General features: G+C 37.1%; 2 protein-coding genes and 1 long non-coding RNA gene across 4 annotated transcripts; 2 read left to right on the top strand and 1 right to left on the bottom strand.

The window, feature by feature from the left end:
* The first annotated feature begins 3601 nt into the window (after window positions 1–3601).
* LOC123879963 (protein ALP1-like) lies at window positions 3602–6496 on the top strand. 2 transcript variants are annotated; one of them, XM_045927820.1, is made up of 3 exons: window positions 3602–4057; window positions 5384–5598; window positions 5863–6496. In XM_045927820.1, exons 1-3 carry the CDS (start codon window positions 3759–3761, stop codon window positions 6270–6272), a joined length of 924 nt encoding a protein of 307 aa, XP_045783776.1. In that variant the 5' UTR covers window positions 3602–3758; the 3' UTR covers window positions 6273–6496. The 2 variants fall into 2 exon arrangements, with proteins under 2 accessions (XP_045783776.1, XP_045783775.1); XM_045927819.1 differs by having other exon boundaries at window positions 5384–6496.
* Window positions 4254–7147, bottom strand: LOC123879964. Its single transcript, XM_045927821.1, has 2 exons — window positions 6808–7147; window positions 4254–5012 (listed from the first exon to the last, which is right to left on the bottom strand). The coding sequence occupies exons 1-2, from the start codon at window positions 7073–7075 to the stop codon at window positions 4333–4335; spliced, it is 948 nt and encodes a 315-aa protein (XP_045783777.1). The 5' UTR covers window positions 7076–7147; the 3' UTR covers window positions 4254–4332.
* Window positions 7148–13681: 6534 nt separating this feature from the next.
* Window positions 13682–22814, top strand: LOC123879968. The gene is made up of 3 exons (XR_006799122.1): window positions 13682–13692; window positions 16524–16526; window positions 22743–22814. It is a non-coding gene; the product is annotated as an uncharacterized LOC123879968 (long non-coding RNA).
* Window positions 22815–25067: the final 2253 nt, after the last annotated feature.

Here is a 25067-nt window from a genome sequence, read left to right as displayed (position 1 = left end):
TTAGGCGCTACGATGCCACAGACAGATACACAGATACACAGATACACAGATACACAGATACACAGACACACAGATACACAGATACACACGTCAAACTTATAACACCTCTCTTTTTGGGTCGGGGGTTAAAAATGCTACTAACCTGCTACTATTTTTAACTTTGTTTATAGGTACTTGATATGACTTGCACAAGATGGATAAATTAGTTTTCTTTCTTTCTTACCTCTGCGCCCAGGGAGTCGAAGTGTGGATTCGAACGTAATATACGACCAGTTTTATATTAATTAAACCGTTGACCGTTAACAGGGCTCTCTCCGTCACTCGTTTCCACTCGTTTCATACAATCGTAGTTCCAATTTCATTTGAATATTAAGCAACCAAAGTCCATGAAATTTTGCAGATATATTCTAGAAACTAATATCTTTGTCTGTGGTGTTTTAGATTTTTTAAAAATATGTAGTTTTAAAATTACAGGGGCTCAAAGATTTGTATGAAATTTTTTAAGACCGCGTAACTTTGAAACCGAATATTTTAACAGAAATCTGGAAAACCACAGACATAGATATTAGTTTCTAGAATATGTCTGCAAAATTTCATGGACTTTGGTTGCTTAATATTCAAATGAAATTGGAACTACGTTTGTATGAAGCGAGTGACGGAGAGACCCCTCTTAATTTAAGTAATTAATTTAAGTACTTCATTAAAAATACTACTAACCTACTACTATTTTTAACTTTGTTTATAGGTACTTGATATGACTTGCACAAGATGGATAAATTAGTTTTCTTTCTTTCTTACCTCTGCGCCAGGGAGTCGAAGTGTGGATTCGAATGTAATATACGACCAGTTTTATATTAATTAAACCGTTGACCGTTAATGACATAGGTTATGCGGCTGTTGACGTAACTTACATTAACATTCACACTGCTCAAACATCTGTCTATTTATAGCTGACCACTGGAATTTAAAGGGAATTTAATAGTGTTCTGTAGGTATTTGTGTTCATGTTATTTTGCGTTGAATCCACTAGGCATAGCCAAGGTCTGCATCCCTACATAGTCGAAATCCCACGGACTCGTACGAAGCGAATTGCTTCCTCGTTTCTAATACGCACTGCTAGAATATGGAATGCCCTTCCGGCTTCCGTTTCTCCCACTAGCTATAATATTGGTACCTTCAAAAGGAGAGTGAATAGGCACCTTCTGGGCAGGCGCGCTCCACCTTAGGCTGCATCATCTCCTGCTTGGTGTGATTGCAGTCAAGCGCAAGCCCATTTAGTTATTTAAAATAAATGAATCGACGGTGTGTGCTAAGGACTATGTTGGTCCTCTGAGGAGGGTCCTCATTATACTCTATCCACGGAAATAAGTTAGAATAGATCACAAACGAAACTATGTCTTCGAATTTAATTTTGAATGTTTTTTTGAAAACATGTTTGTGATTGGTTAGTGACTCAAAATGTTTAAAACCCACTGAGGTTTTATTCTCTGTCATTTGTACGGGATTACGTAATGGAGACAGTCCTATAGGTACTAACTTCTTTCCGTGGTTAGAGTATAATAATGGTATCTCTGGTAACGTTAATGGATGTGGTACAGGTGTCGTGATTTTTATCGCTATTATTTTATCTTATTTTATATCGCTAAAATAACAGTAGAGGTAGGCACATGATTGGCAACTCTACAAATAATATATCCGTAATTCGGTAACGAATATCAAAATAAGTTCTTCTATATTCTGTTAGTTAGTTATTGGGCTTTATATCTAATAATGACTATAATATAATATTACGTATGTTTGCAACGGCGCCGTATAAACAGGTGCCGACTGGAAAACACCGGAGGTTATTCACAAAAAAATAAATATAATTAAACATACAATTCTTGAAAATGTCCCCCTTCTCTTGTATAAAATTATCTTGTATTGCTGCCGAAAGACGACCTTGTGTAACCCGATCGAAGTAATTGGATCGCATTTAATATCCGCATCATACTAGGTGTTCGGTGGAGCCAGGGTCGGTTTTACGCAATTATTATACTTCGAGTTAAAACCATCTTTCGTAATTTTGTTATACTTATACGAATAGCCATTTTTTAAATTGCTTAAAAATCAGATAAGTAAATGTACATTTAAGTCTTCTATCGTCGTCGTATTCCTCTTTACCGAGGGTTGTGAGCAGAACCGATGGCCGCTGGACGTGTTCTGGAGTGGAGACCGCGTACCAGCAAGCGCAGAGTGGGACGACCTCCGACCCGCTGGACTGAAGACTTTAAGAAGGTAGTGGGAAGTGAGTGGACGAGGAAAGCGGAGAACCGTGGTAGCGCGCTTTTGAGAAGGCTGTGGATGCAAACAGGCACACGAGAGCTACCGAATCCAATACATCAAGCTTGGTAGAGCCATCCTATAAAAATCCTTTGAGGAAGTCGATGTGTGTGTGAAAAAGTGAAGACATATTCGTATGCTTGTACGTGTGACATGCGTGTACGTAGTGGCTGAAACTACATAGATATTGGAGTAGTGTTTACGCATCTTTGGGTAAAACAGTGTACGGGAGCTGTGTCTGTGTGCACATCAACAGCATCTACGGGCATGCTTCAAAAGTGACAAAACATGGCGAGTGGCTACCCGTTACCAGTCTAATAAGTTGTTGCTTGTAAACAACACCGCAGTGAAAGTCGTCAAATCGATCCAATCTTCGATCTACAACACTTTCATTGGCGCGAATCGATTGTCATTCGAGGGCGATCCTTGCCAGCGATTTCCCTCTTTAAGAGGGGTCTATTCGTAGTGAGCTTCAGACAAACTAAGTTTGACTCTCATTTTAATATTGACCAACCAAACTCTTTTAACTAAACTAATAAACTAATTTTCTTTCTTTCTTTTTTTTAAATTCAGATACAAGTTAGCCCTTGATTGCAATCTCACTTGGTGGTAAGTGATGATGCAGTCTAAGATGGAAGCGGGCTGACCTGGAAGGGGTATGGCAGTTTTCATGAAACCCATACTCCTTTGGTTTCTAAACGGCATCGTACCGGAATGCTAAACCGCTGGGCGGTACGGTTTTGCCGGTAGGGTGGTAACTGACGAAGGCTCCCACTAGACCAGACCAGTTAAGAAATTTTAAAATTCCAAATCTATGCCGGGAATCGAATCCAGGATTTCCCATTAATAAAACCACAGCGTTTATCACTGCGCCAGGAAGGTTAATGAGTAATATCCATGTCTGTGATTTTAAAATATTGAGTTTCAAAGTTACACGGTCTCCAGAATTAACAAACAAATCTTTAAACCCGTGTTTAAACTAGTTAAGTAGGTATTTTTATGGCAAACCTCAGATATTATAATGCGTAAATAATGACTTCTCCCGCGCTATTTTTTTTTAAACTATATCAGCCATGCTAATCATGACTAATATTCACCTTTCCCCTCGAATTTAGCGTAAAGCTTGTGTCAGGAGTGGGTACGACAATAATTGTGCAACGGGTGGGGTTTGAACCGCTGACCTTTCGGAATTCAGTCGGCTCCGCAACCGTTGAGCTATCGAGGGTTTTAACTTTATGTGTCAAATATTATGTCTAAACTACGATATAAGTCCTTATTTTAGGGCCGAAACACATAACGCAAACTGCTTATTTTTGCGGCGCCGCAACGCCAAAATCGGCAGTTGCGTTGCCGCGTTGCGGCGTCGCGAAACAGGGCATTATGGTAGGGCAACCATTTTCTCGTGATTTTTGAGTGTGGATAGACGTCTCTCTGCGATGGATCGTAATAAACTTATTGCTTATTTGTTATTAAGAAGACATTATTCTATCTTAAAAATACGGCAAAGAAGATACTGGATACATCCATTAAGTAAGGGTATGAATCCAAATGGCGAGTTCTTTTCTAAAAAATACGAAGCATTAAAGATAGACGAAAAAAAATTTGTTGCCTACTTTAGAATGAGTATATCATCATTTGAAGAGCTATTAAGCGAGTTATCAAAATATATACAGAAGAAAAAAAATAAAGGAAGAAAACCAGTTACTGCTTTGGAAATGCTGGGCTTAACTTTAAGGTAAAACAAATAGGTTTCTTATTTTTTTTTATTGATGTTTATGGCACTCGGAATCAAATGTTTAGTTTTATTTGTACCCCTGGCTTTATACACCTGTGGTACTAGCGGGGTGTCGATAAAAATTTTGCATCACTAGTGTTCATGGTTTGGGGGTACCTAGTGGTACAAAGCCAGGTTCAAATGAAACAAGACAGAATCAAATTAAGCTTTTTGCATTATACAATTTTCTTACTTTAAGAATACTTTAATAGGCCTTAAAAAATGTAATGATCAATTTAAGAAAAATCAAACTCCTCATCTTGTGAAACATAGGAAGTAGCTGACGTTTCGTCCAGTAAAAATGGTGAATTTATTGGACGTTGTTGGTTTGATGATGAGGTAGTCCTCTGTTCAGTAATCGAACTTCCAGGAGTAGAAGTGTGGTAGCCACTCTGAACCGTATTATCGTATCTCATAGTTGAATATCCTTGATTGTAACCCTGATGCTGATATTCTTGATTATAGCCGTGATGTGTATTTTGATGAATTGAAGGTTGAAGAATGTCGGTTAATATTTGAAGCACCCGACTTTGAAATATCAATGTTTGATTCTCATTTAACGATTGTAGAGATGGTAAAATCCCCTTGAAAAAATGCAAATGTCTATTCTCCGGTGTTTTTAATATTGCCAATAAATCTTCTTCAATATCATCCTTATCATCTGCCTTTCGTTTTCGTGGTTGACTTTTATAACGAGGCAATGCCGTTATTTCATTCTCAATATCTCCTTCCGCTACGCATAAACTGGAATCAGTTGCATTTTGTGAAACCTTTTTCAAAAACTGTAATTGTTTATTCAAGTGATATTCTTTAATTTTTGCAGCTCCAGCTCCTGATCGATTGGCATCTTTTAGTTTTTTTTGATATTTAGCAAAATTATCTTTTATGGCCTTCCACTTCTTGACTAAATCATTACCTGCAACAAAAAACTTCACAAGTGAAAAATAGTAATAAAGACTAAAATTCCCTAGATTCCATTTATACTACATATAAAATTTGATATAACTTTCATAAGTACTTTCGGTCCATCCAATTTCATATAAATGGCTGGCCGCCGAAAAAGAATAATTTTCTGCTTTTTCTTGACTTAGGCAAGTTAAAAACTGATTGACTTTGCCTAGAACAACCATAATGTAAAATATTTATTGAGTACTTCTTTGAAAAACTACCTGTCTATCTTTGAAAATCTATTCCTTTAGCAACACTATTACCTGCGCGGTTTGAGTTTGATTATACCTACATTTGTATTATTTTATTATTTGCCTACTAATTATTATTTCATTTTAGATTTCTAGCAACCGGCAGTGACTTTAAAACCATGCATACGAATTACTTCCGAGGAGCAAGTACAATAGCAAAAATTGTAAGGACAGTTTGTCGCGCCATATGGAAACATCTATCAAGTCAAAATATACCTCCTATAACAAAACAGGTTCTAGAAGATGTCGCTATTGAGTTTGACAAGAAAGCAAATTTTCCTAACTGCATAGGAGCTCTTGATGGTAAACATGTCCGTATTACATGTCCTGCGCACAGTGGATCACTGTTTTACAATTATAAGGGCTATAATTCAATAGTTTTATTAGCTCTTGTAGATTCTAGATATAGATTCATTTTTGTCGATATAGGAGCGTATGGCAAGGAAAGTGACTCCACCGTTTTCCAGAACTCTAAACTTTATGATTTGATTATGACACGCAAATTACCTATTCCTGTACCAAAGCCTTTACCAGGTTCTCAAAATGAAACTCCATTTGTTTTTGTAGGAGATGAAGCATTCTCAATTTCGAATAACGTCATGCGCCCTTACTCAGGAAAACATTTGTCGGTACAACAAAGAGTTTACAATTATCGACTGAGTCGTGCCCGAAGATATGTCGAGTGCGCTTTTGGCATCCTAGCCAATAAATGGCGCATATTTCATCGATCTATGAATGTGCAATACGAATTTGCGACAGACATTATCAAGGCATGTTGTGTAATGCACAACTTTGTTTTGAATCGAGATGGAGTACAAGCGACCGATGACATTATCTTTGATGATTCTGATCTGCAAATGTTGCATTTGCCCACAGCAAATGAAAATAATTTAAGCCCACATCTAATACGGAATGATTTTTGTAATTACTTTTCCAGTGATGTTGGCGCCCTAAGTTGGCAATTAAACAAAATATGAATGTTCGTATACCTACTCAGTTCAAAATACAAATAATACCTTAATACATTTGATTCAAACTATTTAACATGTTGTGAACAAACATAAAAAAAGCATATATACGGTCGAACTGAGTAACCTCTTCCTTTTTTGAAGTCGGTTAAAAATGTGTATTTTATTTCTTTTCTTTCATTATTAATTATTTCACTGTTAAAATTTTCAATAAATGTGATTTACTTTTGTAAGATGTTTTATTTCTTATCTATGTACTTTTGAATAGTTTTGAATCAAGTGTCCACTCTACGACTATAAATGTTACTCTATGCACAAGAAACGTTTGAAGTGCAACCATTAAAATTATAGCTATCTCTTTCAATTGCGTTTTATTTCATATCTTTTGGTTTGCTAATCAGTAAAACTTGCAAATGTGTGCAGTTTTGGATTGCTGGGAGGTAATGATTTAAACACAGGAACAGATTTAAAACGTAAATTACTATGAACGTAACTTATCTTTAGTTTAAAATATCATTGCCTAAGACTATATGTTACTACTTACCCAGTTTTGATTTTTCGGTTGAGTTTTTTTCCTTGTAATCAACATAAACGATCTCACAAATGCTTTTCCATGCTTCTTGTTTTATAAATTTGTCTTTATAGGTTTCGTCACTAGTATCCCACAAACAACGGTGTTCCTGAACCGAAGATATAAACAGATCGACGTCAACGTCAGACATTTTAATTTTAAAACTGCTTCTCGGTTGACACGTGTTGTTTGCAAGAGTGTTAGAAACAAACTGCATCCTTGTCAACAAGTATGACGTCATAACGCTGGAATTCACGTCGTGCGTTGCGGCGCCGCACCGCTATAGCGCACTGCCGATTTCAGCGGCGCGGCGCCGCAACGCGCTTATGTGTTTCGGCCCTTAAAGGTGAACCATACTTTTGACATGACAGTTGACCCATAAAGTTAAAATGGCACGTGAGAAGTCATTTTGTATGGACTATAGTACATACTGATATTAATTTATAGAACGTATCTACAAAATGACTTCGAGTTTGATTGGTTAATATTCAAATGAGAACCTAACAACGTTTGTATGGAGCTAGTGCCAGCCAGAGAGACCGCCGTTAATGGACCGAGACAGGCGATCGCGGACTGTTTTCCATTGATGAATACCAAAAATCTTACATTAAAATATGTCTCAGTCTTTGTCTTCCTTGATTCGAACGACTTCGTCCGCGTATAATTTATAACTTCCTATGATATAAAAAAAAACCGGCCAAGTATGTGTCAGTCTCGCGCACCGAGGGTTCCGCACTCGGATGATTTTTCCACGATAAATGCATAAAAATAAATAAAAATCTGTCTTAGAATGTACAGGTAAAGCCCTTTCAAGCCCTGTCTGTCTGTCTGTCCGTCCGTCCGTTCGTCCGTCCGTCCGTCCGTCCGTCCGATACCGAAACCACACATTGATAACTGATTGTCTTGCTTCATTTATCCTTCCTCCTGAACGATGCGACCAGCCCAAATAAGGTTCGGCTATGGCTGTCACCAAATACCTGATTGGAAAATAATAATTTTAAACCACAAAACTATACTTACACTACCTGACGTCATTCTGAACAGGAAGGAAACTATGTGCATTGTTTTTGTATGAACGGGTCTTTAGCTTCAATTAATGTAATACAAGGTCTTGTTATTATCAAACGCTCGCGGTGCACTGCTATTTTGATTACCTAAGCGCTAAGCCAATAATTACAACGCTGAGGCAGCGGCGAAATAATAATTGTTGACACTCAGATTGAAAACGTCATAATTTATGAAATAATAAGTACTTCGCCTGTAATCTTTTGAGTCAAGAATATTAAATGAAAGCATTACTAAAAATATTATACAAGTCAATATTGTTATTCGGTTGAACCGTGAAAAGATAATACGCAGAAACATTTTGGCATTTATAACATCAATGTTTCATACAATAATATTTGCCGTAAATAGCTTTAGGACTCATTTATTGAAAACAAGTTAGGTACATATTTACAAACATAGTAGATAAACAGTTCAAATATGTTTTTTAAAACGGTCATTAAACATAGACTTTTCTGATTTCACATGAATATTTTTTTCTAAATAGAATTTAGAAGGTGAGAACATTACCGCCCAATATTTTTATCTGCGGATCTCATTTTAGACGAATATTGTGGCTAATTCTATTGCAACAATCTCTCAACTAACCTAAATTGATAGGTCTATATCTAAACATTAGATTTAGATCTGTCAGTTTAGTTTAGTTTAGAAGTTGTGTACAACATAATAATTGTCACATTGAGTCTGCAAATTAAATCGTCAACGAATTTGACAGAGATCTTAGGTGGTTCTGAGAAATTGAGAATAACGCACCTACCCGGTTTGGGTTTCGGCGTTTGAGAGGTTGCGTAAATAGACTCGACTGAAGCTGGGTTCAGGTTTCTAACTCTGTGTTCAGGATCAAACAAACAGATCGCAGAGCGGAGTGGGACTTCGTCTGCGGTGGCGTTTGCTGGCGCGCGTGTTGTGCCTTTTTGGAGTGTTTTTTTTTTTGTTAGAAGTGGCCGGTTTTTGTGTTTATTGGTGGTGTTACTGACTGGGAAGCGCTCTAAAGGGGCGCCGCGTGTATGTCGGCGGGCGCCGGCACAGACGAAGTCCATACTTATACATATAGTTTCCCTAACTTGTAAATAACTACAAACTTGACATTGGCTAATCAGTGTAAAGTCAGATGAGAGAGAGAAAAAAAAAGAGCGGAGTGTAGTAGACCGCGAGCCCCACAACACAACAGTGTTCAGTTCACGTTTCATGACGTTCCTCTTCTGATGTTGGTTTCTTCATAGCGACAAAGAATGCAGAGGTTGACTGACTAGACTGCGAAGATGAGTGTAGTGAGACATCCAATGCTTCGCTTTCCGGTGTGAGTTAGTAGGCACTAGACGTCTATCGGTTGATGATGATGACCCAGATTGCAAATTCCATCATTTCTCCAAAACACAAAGTACGTAAGAGTACTAAAACACTGGAATTCATGGTCAATATGGGGGCTTCTTTACAGGCCCTTTCAGATGACATGTACCAAATTCAACATTTGTGCAATGCATTAAGGTTGAATATGACACTTGCCGTCTGAATGGTTCTCTAAAGAACCCTATATCTTCACTATGAGACAACGAATTCCATTGTAAGGGTGCTGGCATAATACATATACCAAGTTTTCGGTATTGGCAGGTCGGTATGGGTCGGTACTCGGTACCGATCATAAAAAAATGACCCATATGAGCTCTCGCATAAAGACAGGTAACAGGTATAAGATAACATGAGGCGATACCGACCCGTACCCGGCGTCGGTTTGGTTCAGTTGCAGCCCCGGGTTCTGTTTGATTCAAGCTTTCCTCTGCGTTCATTATGAAACCGATTCCGGTCACCGGTGTTAGTTATACGTGATGTCATAATAATAATATTGTGTTGATCAATATTGCACCACACTATACGATACTGCTACCAAATGTTAATGTTTCAAACAATGTTATAACTTTAATTGAATTTAAAGACGTAATATTCATGTGAATTGTAAAGGTTTGCGAAATTATTACGACTGAGGCCTACGAATAATAATTGAGGTAATAATTTTATAAGATAAGTAGCGGGTATACACAGACCCCCACTATATACATATATTAAAAGTTCACAATATTATTGCAAATAAAACATCTGACTGACGCTAGAGGTGAACGAACGTTACGTAGTCAATTTCCAAGTAGTTTTGCGGGTTTGATAAATACTAAATCACTAAAACTGCAATGTAGGTAAGTCAAATGCTTATTGGCATTGGATTGTGTTTAGGTAATAAAATAATAATTCTCAGTTTTTGCTAGCATTCTGGTTACACCTTGTATACTTACTTAGGGATTATTCTATTCTACTATTCTATTCTATTCTTTTCTATTACATTTTTAGGGAATGGTCACATCCAGTGAACAACCACAATCATAGTGCGTCCTTTTCCCTTCCATACAATTAATTGTACAAGAGAAAGCGCCTCATGTTAGCTCTACTCAGTTAACAAGGTATAAGTAAAATCTAATTTTCTTAGCTGATCTCCCTCCGATGAGTTACCAGTATTGTTTACCATTTAAGCCAGTTATAGTTTATAAATAGCTTAAAGATTAATTATGGTATTCGATAGTATATACTGTTGAGCTCTGATTTGTGTAAAAGAATGGCTAAATACTTTTTGAAACATTGCCAAATGATTTTAATGTTGTATCAATCAATGTCTGAAGAAGATTTAGCTGTGTATGAAGTCGGTATGTGAACGATTATTAGTTTCACAGATATTAGTTTCTAGAATATGTCTGCAAAATTTCATGGACTTTGGTGGCTTAATATTCAAATGAAATCGGAACTACGATTGTATGAAGCGAGTGACGGAGAGAGCCCTGTTAAAGACTAGCACTTGGTTGCATGAGATGCTACCAAGTGATGAGTGACGATGCAGCCTAAAATGGAGCGCGCTTGCCAAGACGATGCCTCTTGACTCGAAGGAACCCCTATTCTCTCTTTCTAATTTTAATTTAAGTGTAATCTTATTTTAGTTTTATTACTTTATTTCATTATTTTTAATGTCATTTCATTTTATTGTTTTTAAACTACATTTGTATGTAATTTTATGATTCGAATGGGTTTAACTCGCCTGAAATAAATGACTATTACTAGTATATTAAAATTCGAGGGGAAACCGATACCGGGCGTTCCAAATCCTAGTTGTATGGACCGCCCTTCAATTCGAATCTAGTTAGGTATGCAAAATTTTTTATTTATTTATTGTATCAGAAAGTGGTAACAATAAAGAGAAATAGAAAAAAAAGGGAACAGGGACGCACTTATCTCTATTTAAGAGATCTCTACCAGTGACCCTGTAATGTGACCCTTTAAATGTTGTGTGAATGTGTGATGTGTTGATGAAATTTTTAAATCCCTCAGGGGCTTTCTTTGGCAGTAATATTTTCGTTAAGAATCCCACTTTCACTCTCATCTCATGATCTCACTCACATCTCACTTAAGAAGACCACTTCCAAAGAAAAGCTGTATGGATTGCGTGGAAGAGGATATGCGTGTAAAAATGTGGATTGACGTTCACGGAAGACAGAAGCGAGTGGAAGAAGAAGACATATTGTGTTGACCTCAAGTACCGTGAGATAAGGATGGGAAGAGAAATACTTACCTTATTCAATTGAGCACGCTTATCACAGAGAGCGACCGTTGGCGGCTGCTAGCATTATGTAACGAGTAACGGTCGAGGGCCCATGGCTTGCAAATCTTACACTAGTATCTTTGAACCCATGTTTCGACACTAACTAAATGCCAAGCTACTTTGTATAATTGTTTTCGAGCTAGAATAAACAATTGCTGGACTTTGTAATAATAATGTTAACTAGCTGATGCCCGTAACTTTCTCAGCGTGGATTTTAGGTTTTAAAACACCCGCGGGAACTCTTTAACTTTTCGGTATAAAAAGTAGCCTATTTCACTCTTCAGGTTAACCAAACCCATGCAAAAATCGGTCAAGTGCGAGTCAGAGTCGCGGACCGAGGGTTCCGTACTACAGTCGTATTATTTCGATATTTTGCACGATAAATCAAAAATTATTATGCAAAAAATAAATGAAAATGAGTTTAAGAATGCACAAGTAAAGCCCCTTCATAGTATGATACCCCACTTAATATAATTAATCTTACACACACTTTCAGAATCTGATGCAAACATACACATAGACTGCAAAAATCATAACTCTTCCCTTCGGCTTTGCCGTAGCCGGGTGAAAAAGAATTGCCCTCAAAAAAATTGTTCGGCTTTCCGAACAAATTTTTTTGAGGGCAATTCTTTTTCACATCTCCTGCTGTATCCTTACGCACAAGACGGGTCATTACCCGTCTTGTGCGTAAGGATACGAGGTTGTTGTTATAAAAGGATAAACTGACTGACATAATATCATCTTATGTATGAATGAATGAATCAACCAATCAATGAATATTGAATATACTTTTATTGTACACCACAAAATTCGTACAGAAAAACACATACAAAGCATAACAAAATATAGGTACAATTTGGCGGCCTTATCGCTACCTAGTACCTAGCGATCTCTTCCAGACAACCAAAATGGTGCAAAGGACATAGCTACAGATATCAGAGGTAGGTATTATGTACTGTATGTATCAACTGTAGAATTTCATTGAAGCCTAGTTTCAATGAAACGTGCGAAAATTTAGCTATTCAGAGTGAGTAAGTATGTACTTATCTATTTTTCGGTTGGATTATTGCCTTCAAGATCAAAGTCGCCGGAAGTAAGCGCTGCGCGCAAACTGTACTTGGCTGAGGGCCATATTATTAAGGGCATCGAAAACATTTTTACTAACTCAACCTAATAATACTCTTAAGAGCTCCGTTCATGGATGCGACAACTCGTTGGTGGGTAGAGCTCAAAATAGTGCCGTTTCCACAGGTGAAGGAAATAACGTTATCTGTGCAGTGCATGCCACCCTTTTCCCCTAACCGAATCTCACCCCGAGAGAGGCCGGGTGAATGAATTTAGTTTGCGATGTACACGATTTTTTAAATCGACATTTGAAATCACGCCTATTTTTCAAAATAAAACATTTTATTACACAAACTACATATTTGAAATTATTATAAAGTAAAGTGTGACATGACTTTGTTAATTTTTTCATTTTTCTAGTTTCTTATATAGTTTGCCTCAAAATTTACCCTAAAATGGAGATTTTTCAAGGGTCATAACTTTCAAAATAAATATAATTTTACTAAATTTATTATTTTACGGCATAAATAATGAAGAGAAAACTCGATATATGGCTTAGTTATAGATCTAGAACAATAATTATATATATAATATACAATAATAGGCGTAATATTATAGGTACCTAGTACATACTAATAGGTACCCTTAAAAAATATATCACTACCGTATTTCACTTTACCACCCATGACAACGACATATATAGATATGATGGAAAGATGGTAGTGGTCATTGGATAACGCCACTTTTTAGAGTTCCGTATACGAAGGGTGCCAACGGGACCCTAATTATTACTAAGCCTCCGCTGTCCGTCCATCCGTCTGTCTGTCAATGGGTAATATTTCTTGGACCGTAATAGGTAGAGAATTGAAGTTTTCACAGAAATGTGTATTTCTAATGCTAATGAAAAATTATAAAAATTACAAAATGGCCGCCGTGAAAATTAAAGAAATTCGAACAGTGTTATTTCTTGTACGATGGTATGGAATGTGTGAGTCCGATTCGGACTTACTGTTTTTTTGAAACTCCTTAGACCTCAGACGCAAACTAGTTTGAGCAGATTGCTCAAGTTTTGATGTTTAATTTATATCGTGGTCTTTTTATATCAAGAACATTTAATTCAATGTTTAGCTAGAAAGTCAATTTGATTGCTTTGGTCGAACCTTTATGAAAATCGGCCTTGATGCGAGATGGTACGAAAATAACCATTACACAAATAGGTGAGTTTAAAATGTTTCACCACAGTTGTACGATTTTTGTAGCTTGGAGAGCGCAGAGAGGGTTAGCCAAGCTGGACAGACTTTTTTCTGTCTATGGGAACCACAGATCTTTGTTTTTAGGGTTCCTTATCTCAACGGGAAAGCCGAAACCCTTATAGGATCACTTTGGTGTCTATTTGTTTGTCGTGTCTATCAAGGAAACCTATAGGGTATTTCCCGATGACCTAAAATCATGGAATTTGGAAGGTAGAAAGGTCTTACAGCACAAGTAAAGGACAAAATCCGAAAATCGTGAATTTGTGGCTACATCACAAAAATGTGTTCATAAATACATTTAAGTAAGATAACCATACCAAGTGGGATATCATATGAAAGGGCTTTACTTGTACCTTCTACACCAGATTTTTTAATGCTTAATAGTTTTCGATTTAGAGCTCGTTCACACAGGCTGCGTAAGCGTTGACGTAGCGCGTACCATTGCGTTGTAATTTATGGAACTGTATGAAACATGGCACACCGCTTGCGTAAAGCGTGGACGTTTGCGTAACCCGGTCTATTAGGGGTTTACGCGCGTCACTATACGCACGAGTCACGTGTGGGCAACTGGTGTCAATCGGCCTTTATCGCGCAAAATATCGGAAAATATACCCGGGTACAGAACCCTCGGAGCGCGAGTCTGACTCGCACTTTGCCGTTTTTTATTTCATGATCACGGTTAACACGACAATCATGCTTAAAAAAGGAGTGATGAGGTTTGGGGTGGAGCCAGCTTGCTTAGAAGATGCCTATTCACTCTTGTTTTGAAGATATTTAGGTTACACTTACGCGGCAGGAAACATGGACACCTTAGCGGTTCGTATCTTATTATTCAGAACTCGCCGCGACTCATAGCATCTTGACTCAACTCGCTGGCCTTTTCAATTCGTACACGTGTACGCGCGCGCTCTGTAGCGTTCAGTACCGTTGCGTGTTGTGTGTGTCGGTGGTTCAGTGACCGATATCGCCCAAGCGTAGTTTTTACCAGGTTTTATACTATTTATATTTTAATACAATTTATGCATAATGTTTTTAAAATGTAGATTAATTTTAATAGAAACTTTTACTTAGATATAAAATTCAACTTCTTCAAAAAAGTAATATATGTGCGTTTTAAAGATAATTTGTTATTATTATTTCACTTTCCCTTCTATACTTTAGTTTTCCGTAGTTTAGGTAGGTACTTACTTAAGAGGGCTCTCTCCGTCACTCGTTTCATACAATCGTAGTTCCAATTTCATTTGAATATTAACAGGGCTCTCTCCGTCACTCGTTTCATACAATCGTAGTTCCAATTTCATTTGAATATTAAGCAACCAAAGTCCATGAAATTTTGCAGACATATTCTAGAAACTAATATGTGTGTCTGTGGTGTTTTAGATTTTTCTAAAAATATGTAGTTTTAAAATTACAGGGGCTCAAAGATTTGTATGTAAATTTTTAAGACCGCGTAACTTTGAAACCGAATATTTTAACAGAAATCTGGAAAACCACAGACATAGACATTAGTTTCTAGAATATGTCTGCAAAATTTCATGGACTTTGGTTGCTTAATATTCAAATGAAATTGGAACTACGTATGTATGAAACGAGTGACGGAGAGAGCCCTCTTAAGCATCCAAATGCCATGAAATTTTGCAGACATATTCTAGAAACTAATATTTATGTCTGTGGTTTTCTAGATTTCTGTTAAAATATTTGGTTTCAAAGTTACGCGGTCTTAAAAATTTTCATACATATTTTTAGAAAAATCTAAAACACCACAGACACAGATATTAGTTTCTAGAATATGTCTGCAAAATTTCATGGACTTTGGTAGCTTAATATTCAAATGAAATTGGAACTACGATTGTATGAAACGAGTGACGGAGAGAGCCCTGTTAAAAGTTAAACAATTAGGTAGTGTTTTCTCGCTGATATGCGTACAAGGCGCATTATAAACAGCCGCACTATAAACCACCACGACCTGCAGAAAGAAAGATAAATTGGTGAACAAAACAGTTTGAAATATTTTTATTATAGGTAGGCGTTTGCCTTCTACAGTACGCGACAGGTCGAGATGACAATCAGGGTACAGTCTCCGGTGCAGGATAGCGCGGGAGACGTGCGCGTATTGCGGGCCGTCCCCCCGCCTCATACTCCGCTTGGCATACTACCTGGCGCGTACTATAAGCTTCACTTGAAAGTAGCAAGGTTTTGTATAAGCCCATATAATGGGCCGTAAACGCCGTTCCTAACTATGTTACCACTACGATAATTAAAAGTCGCTAAATGATAGTAATCAGCATCTTCAGTCTCTGTTTAGAATTTGATCTCTACTTCCTTGTCTTTGGCATTGGAGAATATGGATGACTGTTGACTAGCTGACGCAATTACCGCACTAGTTCGTAAAAACATCTTTTCTATTTAGTAGGCTAGGTTTAATCCGATCCAGCTGGGTGCGTGGGGACGCACCCAGCTCTCGAAAATGCCTATGTCAGCAGGGGTGCTGACATAGGCATTTTCGAGAGCGCACTACCAAACATGGTCTTCCACCTTCCTCATCCACCTGCTTTCCTGCACGACTGTTCTGTCAATACACGGACTAAAAATTGACAAAAAAACACATTTGAAAATGGCGCCATATTGTTTTTTTCTCTAAAATAATTATGGCCAGTGTCGCTCGGTAGAATGTGAGGATACAAGCGATATCTGAAACCTACGTCCTTTGTTAAGGCATTTAGAAGTTATGGCGGAATAAAGAAACTCACATAATTCTAGTACGCGACAGGTCGAGATGGCAATCAGGGTATGAGGCGGAGGGACGCTCCGCACACCCGCACGTCACCCGCACTGGGTTAAGTATACATACATCAACCCTGAAATAAGACACTTTTTTTAGGCAGTCATGTAAAAACCAATTTTTAACCCCCGACCCCAAAAAGAGGGGTGTTTATAAATTTGACGTGTATATCTGTGTATCTGTCTGTGGCATCGTAGCTCCTAAACTAATGAACCGATTTTAATTTAGTTTTTTTTTTGTTTGAAATGAGGCTTGACCGAGAATGTTCTTAGCTATACTTAATCCAAGAAAATCGGTGCAGCCGTTTGAAAGTTATCAGATCTTTTCTAGTTACTGTAACCTTCACTTGTCGGTGTTATAAATTTTTATTTTACACATGTATGCTTATCATTGTTGCAGCAGCAGCAAGGAAGCCATTGGTAATGCGGCGACACAGCAAGAGGCGGAGGACGGTGCGGCAATGAGTCGCGACGTGTCCACCAAACTGGCGGCTGGCATGGACCGCTGGCAGACCACCTTCGAAGACATGATCCACCTACGCTCGTCCAACAACCATGCCTTCAAAGACAACTATTGGGTAAGTTTTTTAACATTGCTTTCCGTAACTTAAAAGGAAAATGGAACCCTTGTAGGATCTTCGTTTTCTTCTTGTCTGTCTGTCGTGTTTGTCAAGAAACCTATACGGTACTTCCCGTTTACCTAGAATCATGGGCAGATAGGTAGGTCTTATAGCACACTTAAAGGGGAAAATCCGAAATTTGTGGTTCCATTGCAAAAAAAATGTATTAGAGTGCTAGTATCAGAGGAACCGCTAATACGTTGCCGGCCTTTGAAGAATTTGTTGATCCGCTTTCTAGTGGGAACGCCGCAGAAGGGAGTTGATTCCACAGTTTGCATGTACGTGGAAAAAAGATCTGGCACAACGGGCGGTCGATGTGCACCAGGTACCCAGGTGGTGAGAGAGTTGCGGTGGTGTTAATATTATATAATAAATGCCTGGGAAGGATTTGGATACACCCATTATAAGTGTGTATGGAGCTTTGTATCTGATTAGCTTATAGCCCCTATAGCCCCTACCATTAGGTATGTGATTGTATTCAATGAGACATTCTTTCTTCACACATTTCTCGAGCTGCATTACGATTCTCCATTGTTGTGACGTAACTGCAAATAAAAAACAATTAAAAACCATTATTGTTCTCGTATTCTCGCCGCAACGCGATACATCAGCTCGCGCGCGCGAGTGAAAGTCACTTAATTGGGGTAAAAGTTTACTCCATCAAATAAAGTATCACTACATATTATAATAGCCTGGTGGTTAAGACGTGGGTCTTCTGTTAGGTAGGTTGGGCTTCAATCCCGGGTACCTATACGTCGTCTAACTTTTCGGAGTTAGGCTATTAAAATAAATATATCTTGTTAAAAAGTTTGAAGAGGTCCGGCAGAGGTTTGCCATATTCTCTGGCAATACATGACGTGATTTCTAATAGTACTTGCTCTGAAAAAAATATTAAAAAAACTAGACTTTATACTTTGATGTATGATTTTTTTACACCATTATTAACTTGTTATCTCCCAAAGCCACCATGATCTAAACTTCATAGTCACTGATCGTTCAGGGACAATACGCAGAGAAACTTTCAGTTTTTATAAAATAACGAAAGTTTGGCTCCCATCGGCTCTCAGTCCATATGTAGTGATGAGATAGCATTGTGACTAGGCTATCATGTTTCACCACATAATTAGCTATCGATGCCCGCGACTGCGTCTAGCCATTGATGAAAACTGGATAATAATCCCGACAGTAGTTTACCAGATTAGCGCGCACATACAGACAGTCTGTGAACGGAATTCGTATTATAATAAATAGATAATCTTTATGCATTATTTCAGTAATAAAATTAATTACTTATGAACTGAGTTAGTAGGTTAATTTATTTTATTTGTATACCACCTTTTTTTTTTTTTTTTTTTTTTTTTTTTTTTTTTTTACACAGGAAATGCCTAACGCATACCCTTCCGTCAGGGGAAACGGAGGGGTTATGTGGGGCTTGCACCCACTAAAACCTGTGTTTGTTCCTCAACGGACTGGCGGTTGCGCGGGTATCACTAATGTAGTATTCACCGCACTCCCGCCAGGACTTGACCCGCCGCCAAGCGGACGGGTCCCTTCGCTAGGCTGGCTGCTACCAGCTCCGTCTCGGAAGCGCACCCGGAACACGGCGCGCTACCTCCTGACCTGGTTATGTATCGGCTGACGAACGCATTTGTATACCACCTATGAAACACTGAAATACGTGCATGCCCATACAACCATTATTATAAATAGAGAAGTGTGTTTGTTTATTGGTTTTTGTTTTTTTTTTTTGGTTCATGTTGCTACAGAGCAACGGATCGACATGATTTTTGAATGAATATAGTTAATCCTGGAGAGTTACATAAAAATACTAATTTTTGTCCCGCAAAATCAAAGATTTCCAAGGGCTTTTCATGAAACCTAAATTCACGAGCGTCATTTAGTCTAAATATATAGAAGGAAAAGGCGACTGACTGACTAACTAACTGATCTAACAATGCACAGCTCAAACTAAGTACGTGACGGACCGGGCTGAAATTTGAAATGCAAGTAGCTATTAGACGTAGACATCCGCTAAGAAAGGATTTTTGATTTAACGCCTAAAGGGGTTCCGAAAATCAGTACCGAAAATCAAATCTGTGAGTACTTGAGCAGCCCGTACGAAACCGGGGCGTGTGGCTAGTAAACTATAAAATTTGGAGTGAAAGGATTTTTGGTAACAGATTCGCTTAACCGTGTCAAGGAAGGCCGGGTTATTATAGCTTCCTGACTGTGCCTTTTGGACATACAAGACCCCCGGTTCGGTTGACAATGGTGATGAAAAGTTTTTCATTTTTAACCCCCGACCCAAAAAGAAGGGTGTTATAAGTTTGACGTGTGTATCTGTGTATCTGTCTGTGGCATCGTAGCGCCTAAACGAATGAACCGATTTTAATTTAGTTTTTTTTGTTTGAAAGGTGGCTTGATCGAGAGTGTTCTTAGCTATCATCCAAGAAAATCGGTTCAGCCGTTTGAAAGTTATCAGCTTTTTTCTAGTTACTGTAACCTTCACTTGTCGGGGTGTTATAAATTTTTAATTTACACTTGTATACTAGGTGATGCCTTCGTCTGCATGGATTTATCTTTTCCTTTAATCCCATGAGAACTATTTAATTTTCTCGTGCCCTGATTTAAAAACCCCAAGTCGGGTTTTTTAAATAACGTGGAAACTATTTAATTTCCCTAATAAAAAGTTGCTTATGTCAACTTACAACAATAACGTATGGGCTTTTAAGAATCCCATGGGAACTCTTTCTTATAAGATGTAAGCTAACTTTGTACCAAATTTTATCAAAATTGGTCAAACTGTTGGGCCGTGCAAAACTAAAAGACAGACAGACACACTTTCGCATTTATAATATTGATATTGATTTACTTGTATTGTTATTCGCATTTATAATATTGGTATGGATTTACCTACTTGTATCTATACTAATAAATAAAATTGGAGTGTCTGTCTGTAATTTCGAAATAACTACCGCATATTAAGGTCATATGGTTATTTGAACGATACTATAACTGAATCACACGTTTTTAAAATTTTTGTCTGTCTGTCTGTCTGTCTGTCTGTCTGTCTGTCTGTCTGTTTGAAAAGGCTAATCTTGGGAACGGCTGAACCGATTTTGACGGGATTTTCACAGACAAGTAGAGAATTGACCAGGGAGTAACATAGGCTACTTTTTTAACCGACTTTCAAAAAGGGAGTTGTGTTTTTCTACCTACGTACACCGAAATCTCCGAGATTTCTGAACCGATTTGCGTCATTTCTTTTTTAATCGATAGAGGAACTTTGCTACATTGTTTCATAAAAAATTTGGAGTCCAACTCCTCAATCCTGATGCTGCAGGGGATCTGACCAATCCACGCGGGCGAAGCTGCGGGCATCAGCTAGTTGTTAATATTATCAGTATGACGTGATTGTAGTCGTTACGTGTACTTAAATGCCGCGACTGCGTTATCTAAGTAACGAGCAACAACGTTTGCTCAACCACACCGGTTGACGGAGTTACTGTTGTTAGTAAAAAGTCTAGACTCAGATTCTGGCTTGTTCTGAGACCTGAAAGGTTACATTGTAGCTTAATTTTAACCGACTTCCAAAAAGGAGGTGGCTCTCAATTCGGCCCGCATTTTTTGTTGAACGCAATCTCTAAATTAATCTAAAAATCGGCCAAGTGTGAGTCAGCCTCGCGTACCGGGGGTTCAGTACTCGGGTATTTTTTCCGACATTTTGCACGATGCATCAAAAACTATTATGCATAAAAATAAATAATAATCTGTTTTAACAACAAGTAGGCCGTCCTCTTTTATTCGTCCATGCACAGCAAATATTATGGAGAGTGCATTATCAAAATGCACTAGGTACCTGTAGCAAATTTTTTGTTGTTGTAAACAATCTCCAAAACTAAACATAAATGACAGACTAACGGCCAAAGTTAATAAATTTAGTCGATAAATTATTTAGCGACGTCTTTGATAATTGGCACAAACGACCAATTTTGGACAAATATTGGGACGAATAACAAAGTTTCTAAGTCACCTATCGACAGGTTATAGATAGGATTTTCCTATTATTATTAATTTTCGCTGTTAGAGAGTAGGTATAATAATTCCTTTTATTTAGATACCTATCATAAATCAAAGTGACTTTTTATTCTGGAACATATACTTCTCAAAGTACGAGTATTTTTAACCGACTTCCAAAAAAGGAGGAGGTTCTCAATTCGTCGGAATCTTTTTTTTTATTTTTTTTATTTTTTATGTATGTTCCCCGATTACTCAAAGACCCCTGGACCGATTTGGAAATTTTTTTTTGTTTGAAAGGGTATACTGTGCAGGTGGTCCCATATAAATTTGGCGAAGATCTGATGAATATCTTCGGAGATGGAGAACAGAACTCTTCAATGGATAAGAGCAAATTGCTCGCGATCAGTGTAATAGCTTAGTAAACAGTAGGGTTTTAACTGGGCATAGCATATTATAGTACAGTGGGGCCACTAAAAAGTGTGAAATAAAAAATTTTCAAAAGAAAAATAAAACCGACTTCAAAAACCACAAACACTAAAAAGTACAAAATAATTTTTGTTTAGCTACACGTGTAATGTACCTAGGTATGAAGTCGGGCGAGCTTCACTCTTGGATTTCTAATTTTGTTTTAATATGCTCGCTCGACTTCATACCTAGGTACATTACAGGTGTAGCTAAACAAAAATTATTTTGTACTTTTTAGTGTTTGTGGTTTTTGAAGTCGGTTTTATTTTATTTATCACACTGATATTATAAAGGCGAATGATTGTGTGTATATACGTGTGTATGTATGTTTGTCACTCAAACTACTGGACGGATTTGACTGAAATTCAGATTGTAGGTAGATTTTACCATGGATTGACACATAGGCTACTTTTTATCCCGGAAAATCAAAGAGTTCCCACGGGGTTTTTGATAACCTATACCCACGCGAAAGAAGTCGCGGGCATCAGCTAGTATTATCTAAATCCACGCGGACGAAGTCACAAGCATCAACTTAATTAGTTGGTAAATGTAGGTAAATGAGTTTACAAAAATTAATTATGTAGAGCTACTTATTTATGTACCTAGATCCAAAAATAACCACAAAAGTAAAATTACAACGTATCATTATTATTAGGTATTTCGTTTTGAAAGTTTTAATTTACGATCCTTGAAATACATCAATTTTACAGACTTCACGAGTTTATGATTTCTCGAACGTAAGGTTATTTATAAAAATAGATTTGAATTGTTAGAAATAATATGAGATCATTAATTTATCTAGTGAAGATACTTAGTAGTTTAATAAAATCGATATTTGGCTCATTCGATGTCATACGCTCTGTTGCTAGGATAGGCTAGCTCGAGTGAATTTGTACCATGGACGTATTATACTACTTTATGATTTGTACAAATACGGATGTTTTGAAGGTGTTTGTTGTCTCCTTCCGAGATTCGGAGCAATCATTGAATATTTTCTGGAAGTAGATAATTAAATGTTGCGATAGCAATCGTGCTCTACTTAAATTATTTATTTTGCCATTATTTTTTTTGATTAAAACTCGAAGAACGTCTACACGTTACGAGTAGATCTGTGTTCTTCGCGTAGGTTTTGGGAGGACATTCCAATAATAATTCATTAAAATTATTTAAATAATACCTGCCTTTCTGAGTGAAGCTTATACAAAATACAATACATTAGATAGTTATTTAGTCAAATAAATATATAGGGGGGATATTTTGACACTACGTATGACTACATTATTTTGTTGATGATGTGGTTTAATTAATCACTAATAAGTGACTAATATTATCTACAATGGGCCTGCTTATATCGAAAATTTGGAGCTTGTTCGGGAACGAAGGTAAGAAATCTTCTAGATATTACCTAATTGTTCATTTAGATCACAATATCTTTGATGTCGTAACATGCCAAGATAATGAGCTCATAACACTACAGCATGCAGTGTGAACTAAAGCGTTAAGACATGTAATATGTTCTTCACGATAGTAATTTTACTGTTAGTTTCATGTAGAGAAGGTTTACATATATAAAAGGTTTATATATAAAATAATGGAAAGTGTTTAGCCATATACACTATGCTGGCCAAACATCGAATGGCAAACTTCACACAGCTTGGAAATTATTCTGAAGAACTTTCAGGCATGCAGGCTTCCTCATAGTATTTTCTTTCTCTGTTAAAGCAACTGATATAATTAATTGCTTAAAAACACATAACTCCAAAAAGATTGAGACTCAGAGGTAAGCGCCCCAAGCAGCGATCAAAACTTGAACCCCCAAACATAAGGCAAAAGTCTTAGGTTGAAATCTATAGAGGTTGATTTGACTTTGCTTAGACTTAAGTTTCAGTTAAAACAAGACAAAACAACCGTGCGACGTTCAAATTTTCGACGTTGTTTCTTTTGTTAGTATCATCTACTCCGTGACTATTGAATAAGTAGTATTTGCCGTTGTGACGCCAAAACGACATTGTTTTTAGTTGGCCCGTAAACAAATAGTTGTCCGTGGCGTCAACATGCGTTTCGCTAAAAATTTCAATTAAAAGGTTTTTTAAAATAAGTATTGAGTTTCTCACATTCCAATTATTTCCATTTAGTGGAAATAAATTATTTGCAACCCAATTGTTGGTTACATGAGCCAAAAAATTACCGACGCGGATATCAGACGGCAATTCTGATTCAGGATCTAAATAATCGCTTTGATATCTATTAGTTTTTTTCAAATCTTCAATGATTCGCGCGTATAATTCATCTCCGCAACATAAAATTGAATCAATTTCATGGGAGGTAAAATTGAGTCTCCTTTTGAGACTTGAATAAATGGATGCGTATGCTGAAGTAGCAACACATTGCGCGTTGACCATTCTGCCAGTTGATGAATCATAACGCAATTGTGCCTGATGCATCGAACCTATAAATAAAAACATGTTGTAATGCATGCAATTACTACAAAGGTGTATTGCGTGAATAGTAATAATTTTCATTTTCTATTTATGATAAGAAGCCAGAGGTATTGAAATTTTGTCGTCAGAAATGTGAGATGTCTACATAGTATAAAAAGTATAAAATAAAGTCGCTTACCGCTTTTTAAACTACGCAACGGATTTTAATGTGGTTTTCCAAATAGATATAGCTATTCAAAAGGAAGTTTTAAATGTATAGTTTAAGATTGTTATATATCAATTTGTTGAAATATGACGATAATTGTTCAAAAAATTTTTTTTAAATGTCTTTCAAAATAAAATATTTTTTGTTTCTACACGTGAATGTTTGTATGAAGTTGGGCGAGCTTAACGCTTAGATTTCCAGTTTCTTTTATTATGCTCGCCCGATTTCATACCTACAATTAAGGCTGCATAGAGGATTTAGCTCAAGTTAAAAATCTACTCGATCGCTAGAATGTTAAAGCAGTTAAAGTATTGACGCACATTACTATAGTTCCTCTGTGTGCTCGAGGTTGAACCATAAATACGAATCATTTTTAATCGATTAAAAAAAAAGAGGTTCTCAATTCGTCAGAATCTTTTTTTATGTATGTTTCCTGATTACTCAAAAACTCCTGGATCGATTTAAAAAAATTTTTTTGTTTGAAAGTTGTGCAGATGGTCCTATATAAATTTGGTGAAGATCTGATGAATATCTTCGGAGATGGAGAATAGAATTCAACCTCAATAGATAAGAGTAAATTGCTCGCGATCAGTGTAAAAGCTTAGTAAACAGTAGGATTTTAACTGGGCATAGCATAGTACAGTGGGGCCGCTAAAAATTGTAACATAAAAAAAAAATTCA

Source organism: Maniola jurtina, chromosome W (assembly GCF_905333055.1).
Source record: "Maniola jurtina chromosome W, ilManJurt1.1, whole genome shotgun sequence".
Classification (NCBI taxonomy): domain Eukaryota; kingdom Metazoa; phylum Arthropoda; class Insecta; order Lepidoptera; family Nymphalidae; genus Maniola; species Maniola jurtina.
The sequence above is the reverse complement of the archived record's forward strand: the minus strand, read 5'-3'. Positions and strand labels throughout refer to the sequence as shown.

Coding starts and splice junctions, on each gene's coding strand:
- LOC123879963 (XM_045927819.1), top strand. CDS start 3,759: ATGGATCGTAATAAACTTATTGCTTATTTGTTATTAAGAAGACATTAT. Junction 4,058..5,383: donor ATGCTGGGCTTAACTTTAAG/GTAAAACAAATA, acceptor ATTTCATTTTAG/ATTTCTAGCAACCGGCAGTG.
- LOC123879964 (XM_045927821.1), bottom strand. CDS start 7,075: ATGACGTCATACTTGTTGACAAGGATGCAGTTTGTTTCTAACACTCTT. Junction 5,013..6,807: donor AACCGAAAAATCAAAACTGG/GTAAGTAGTAAC, acceptor TTTTTGTTGCAG/GTAATGATTTAGTCAAGAAG.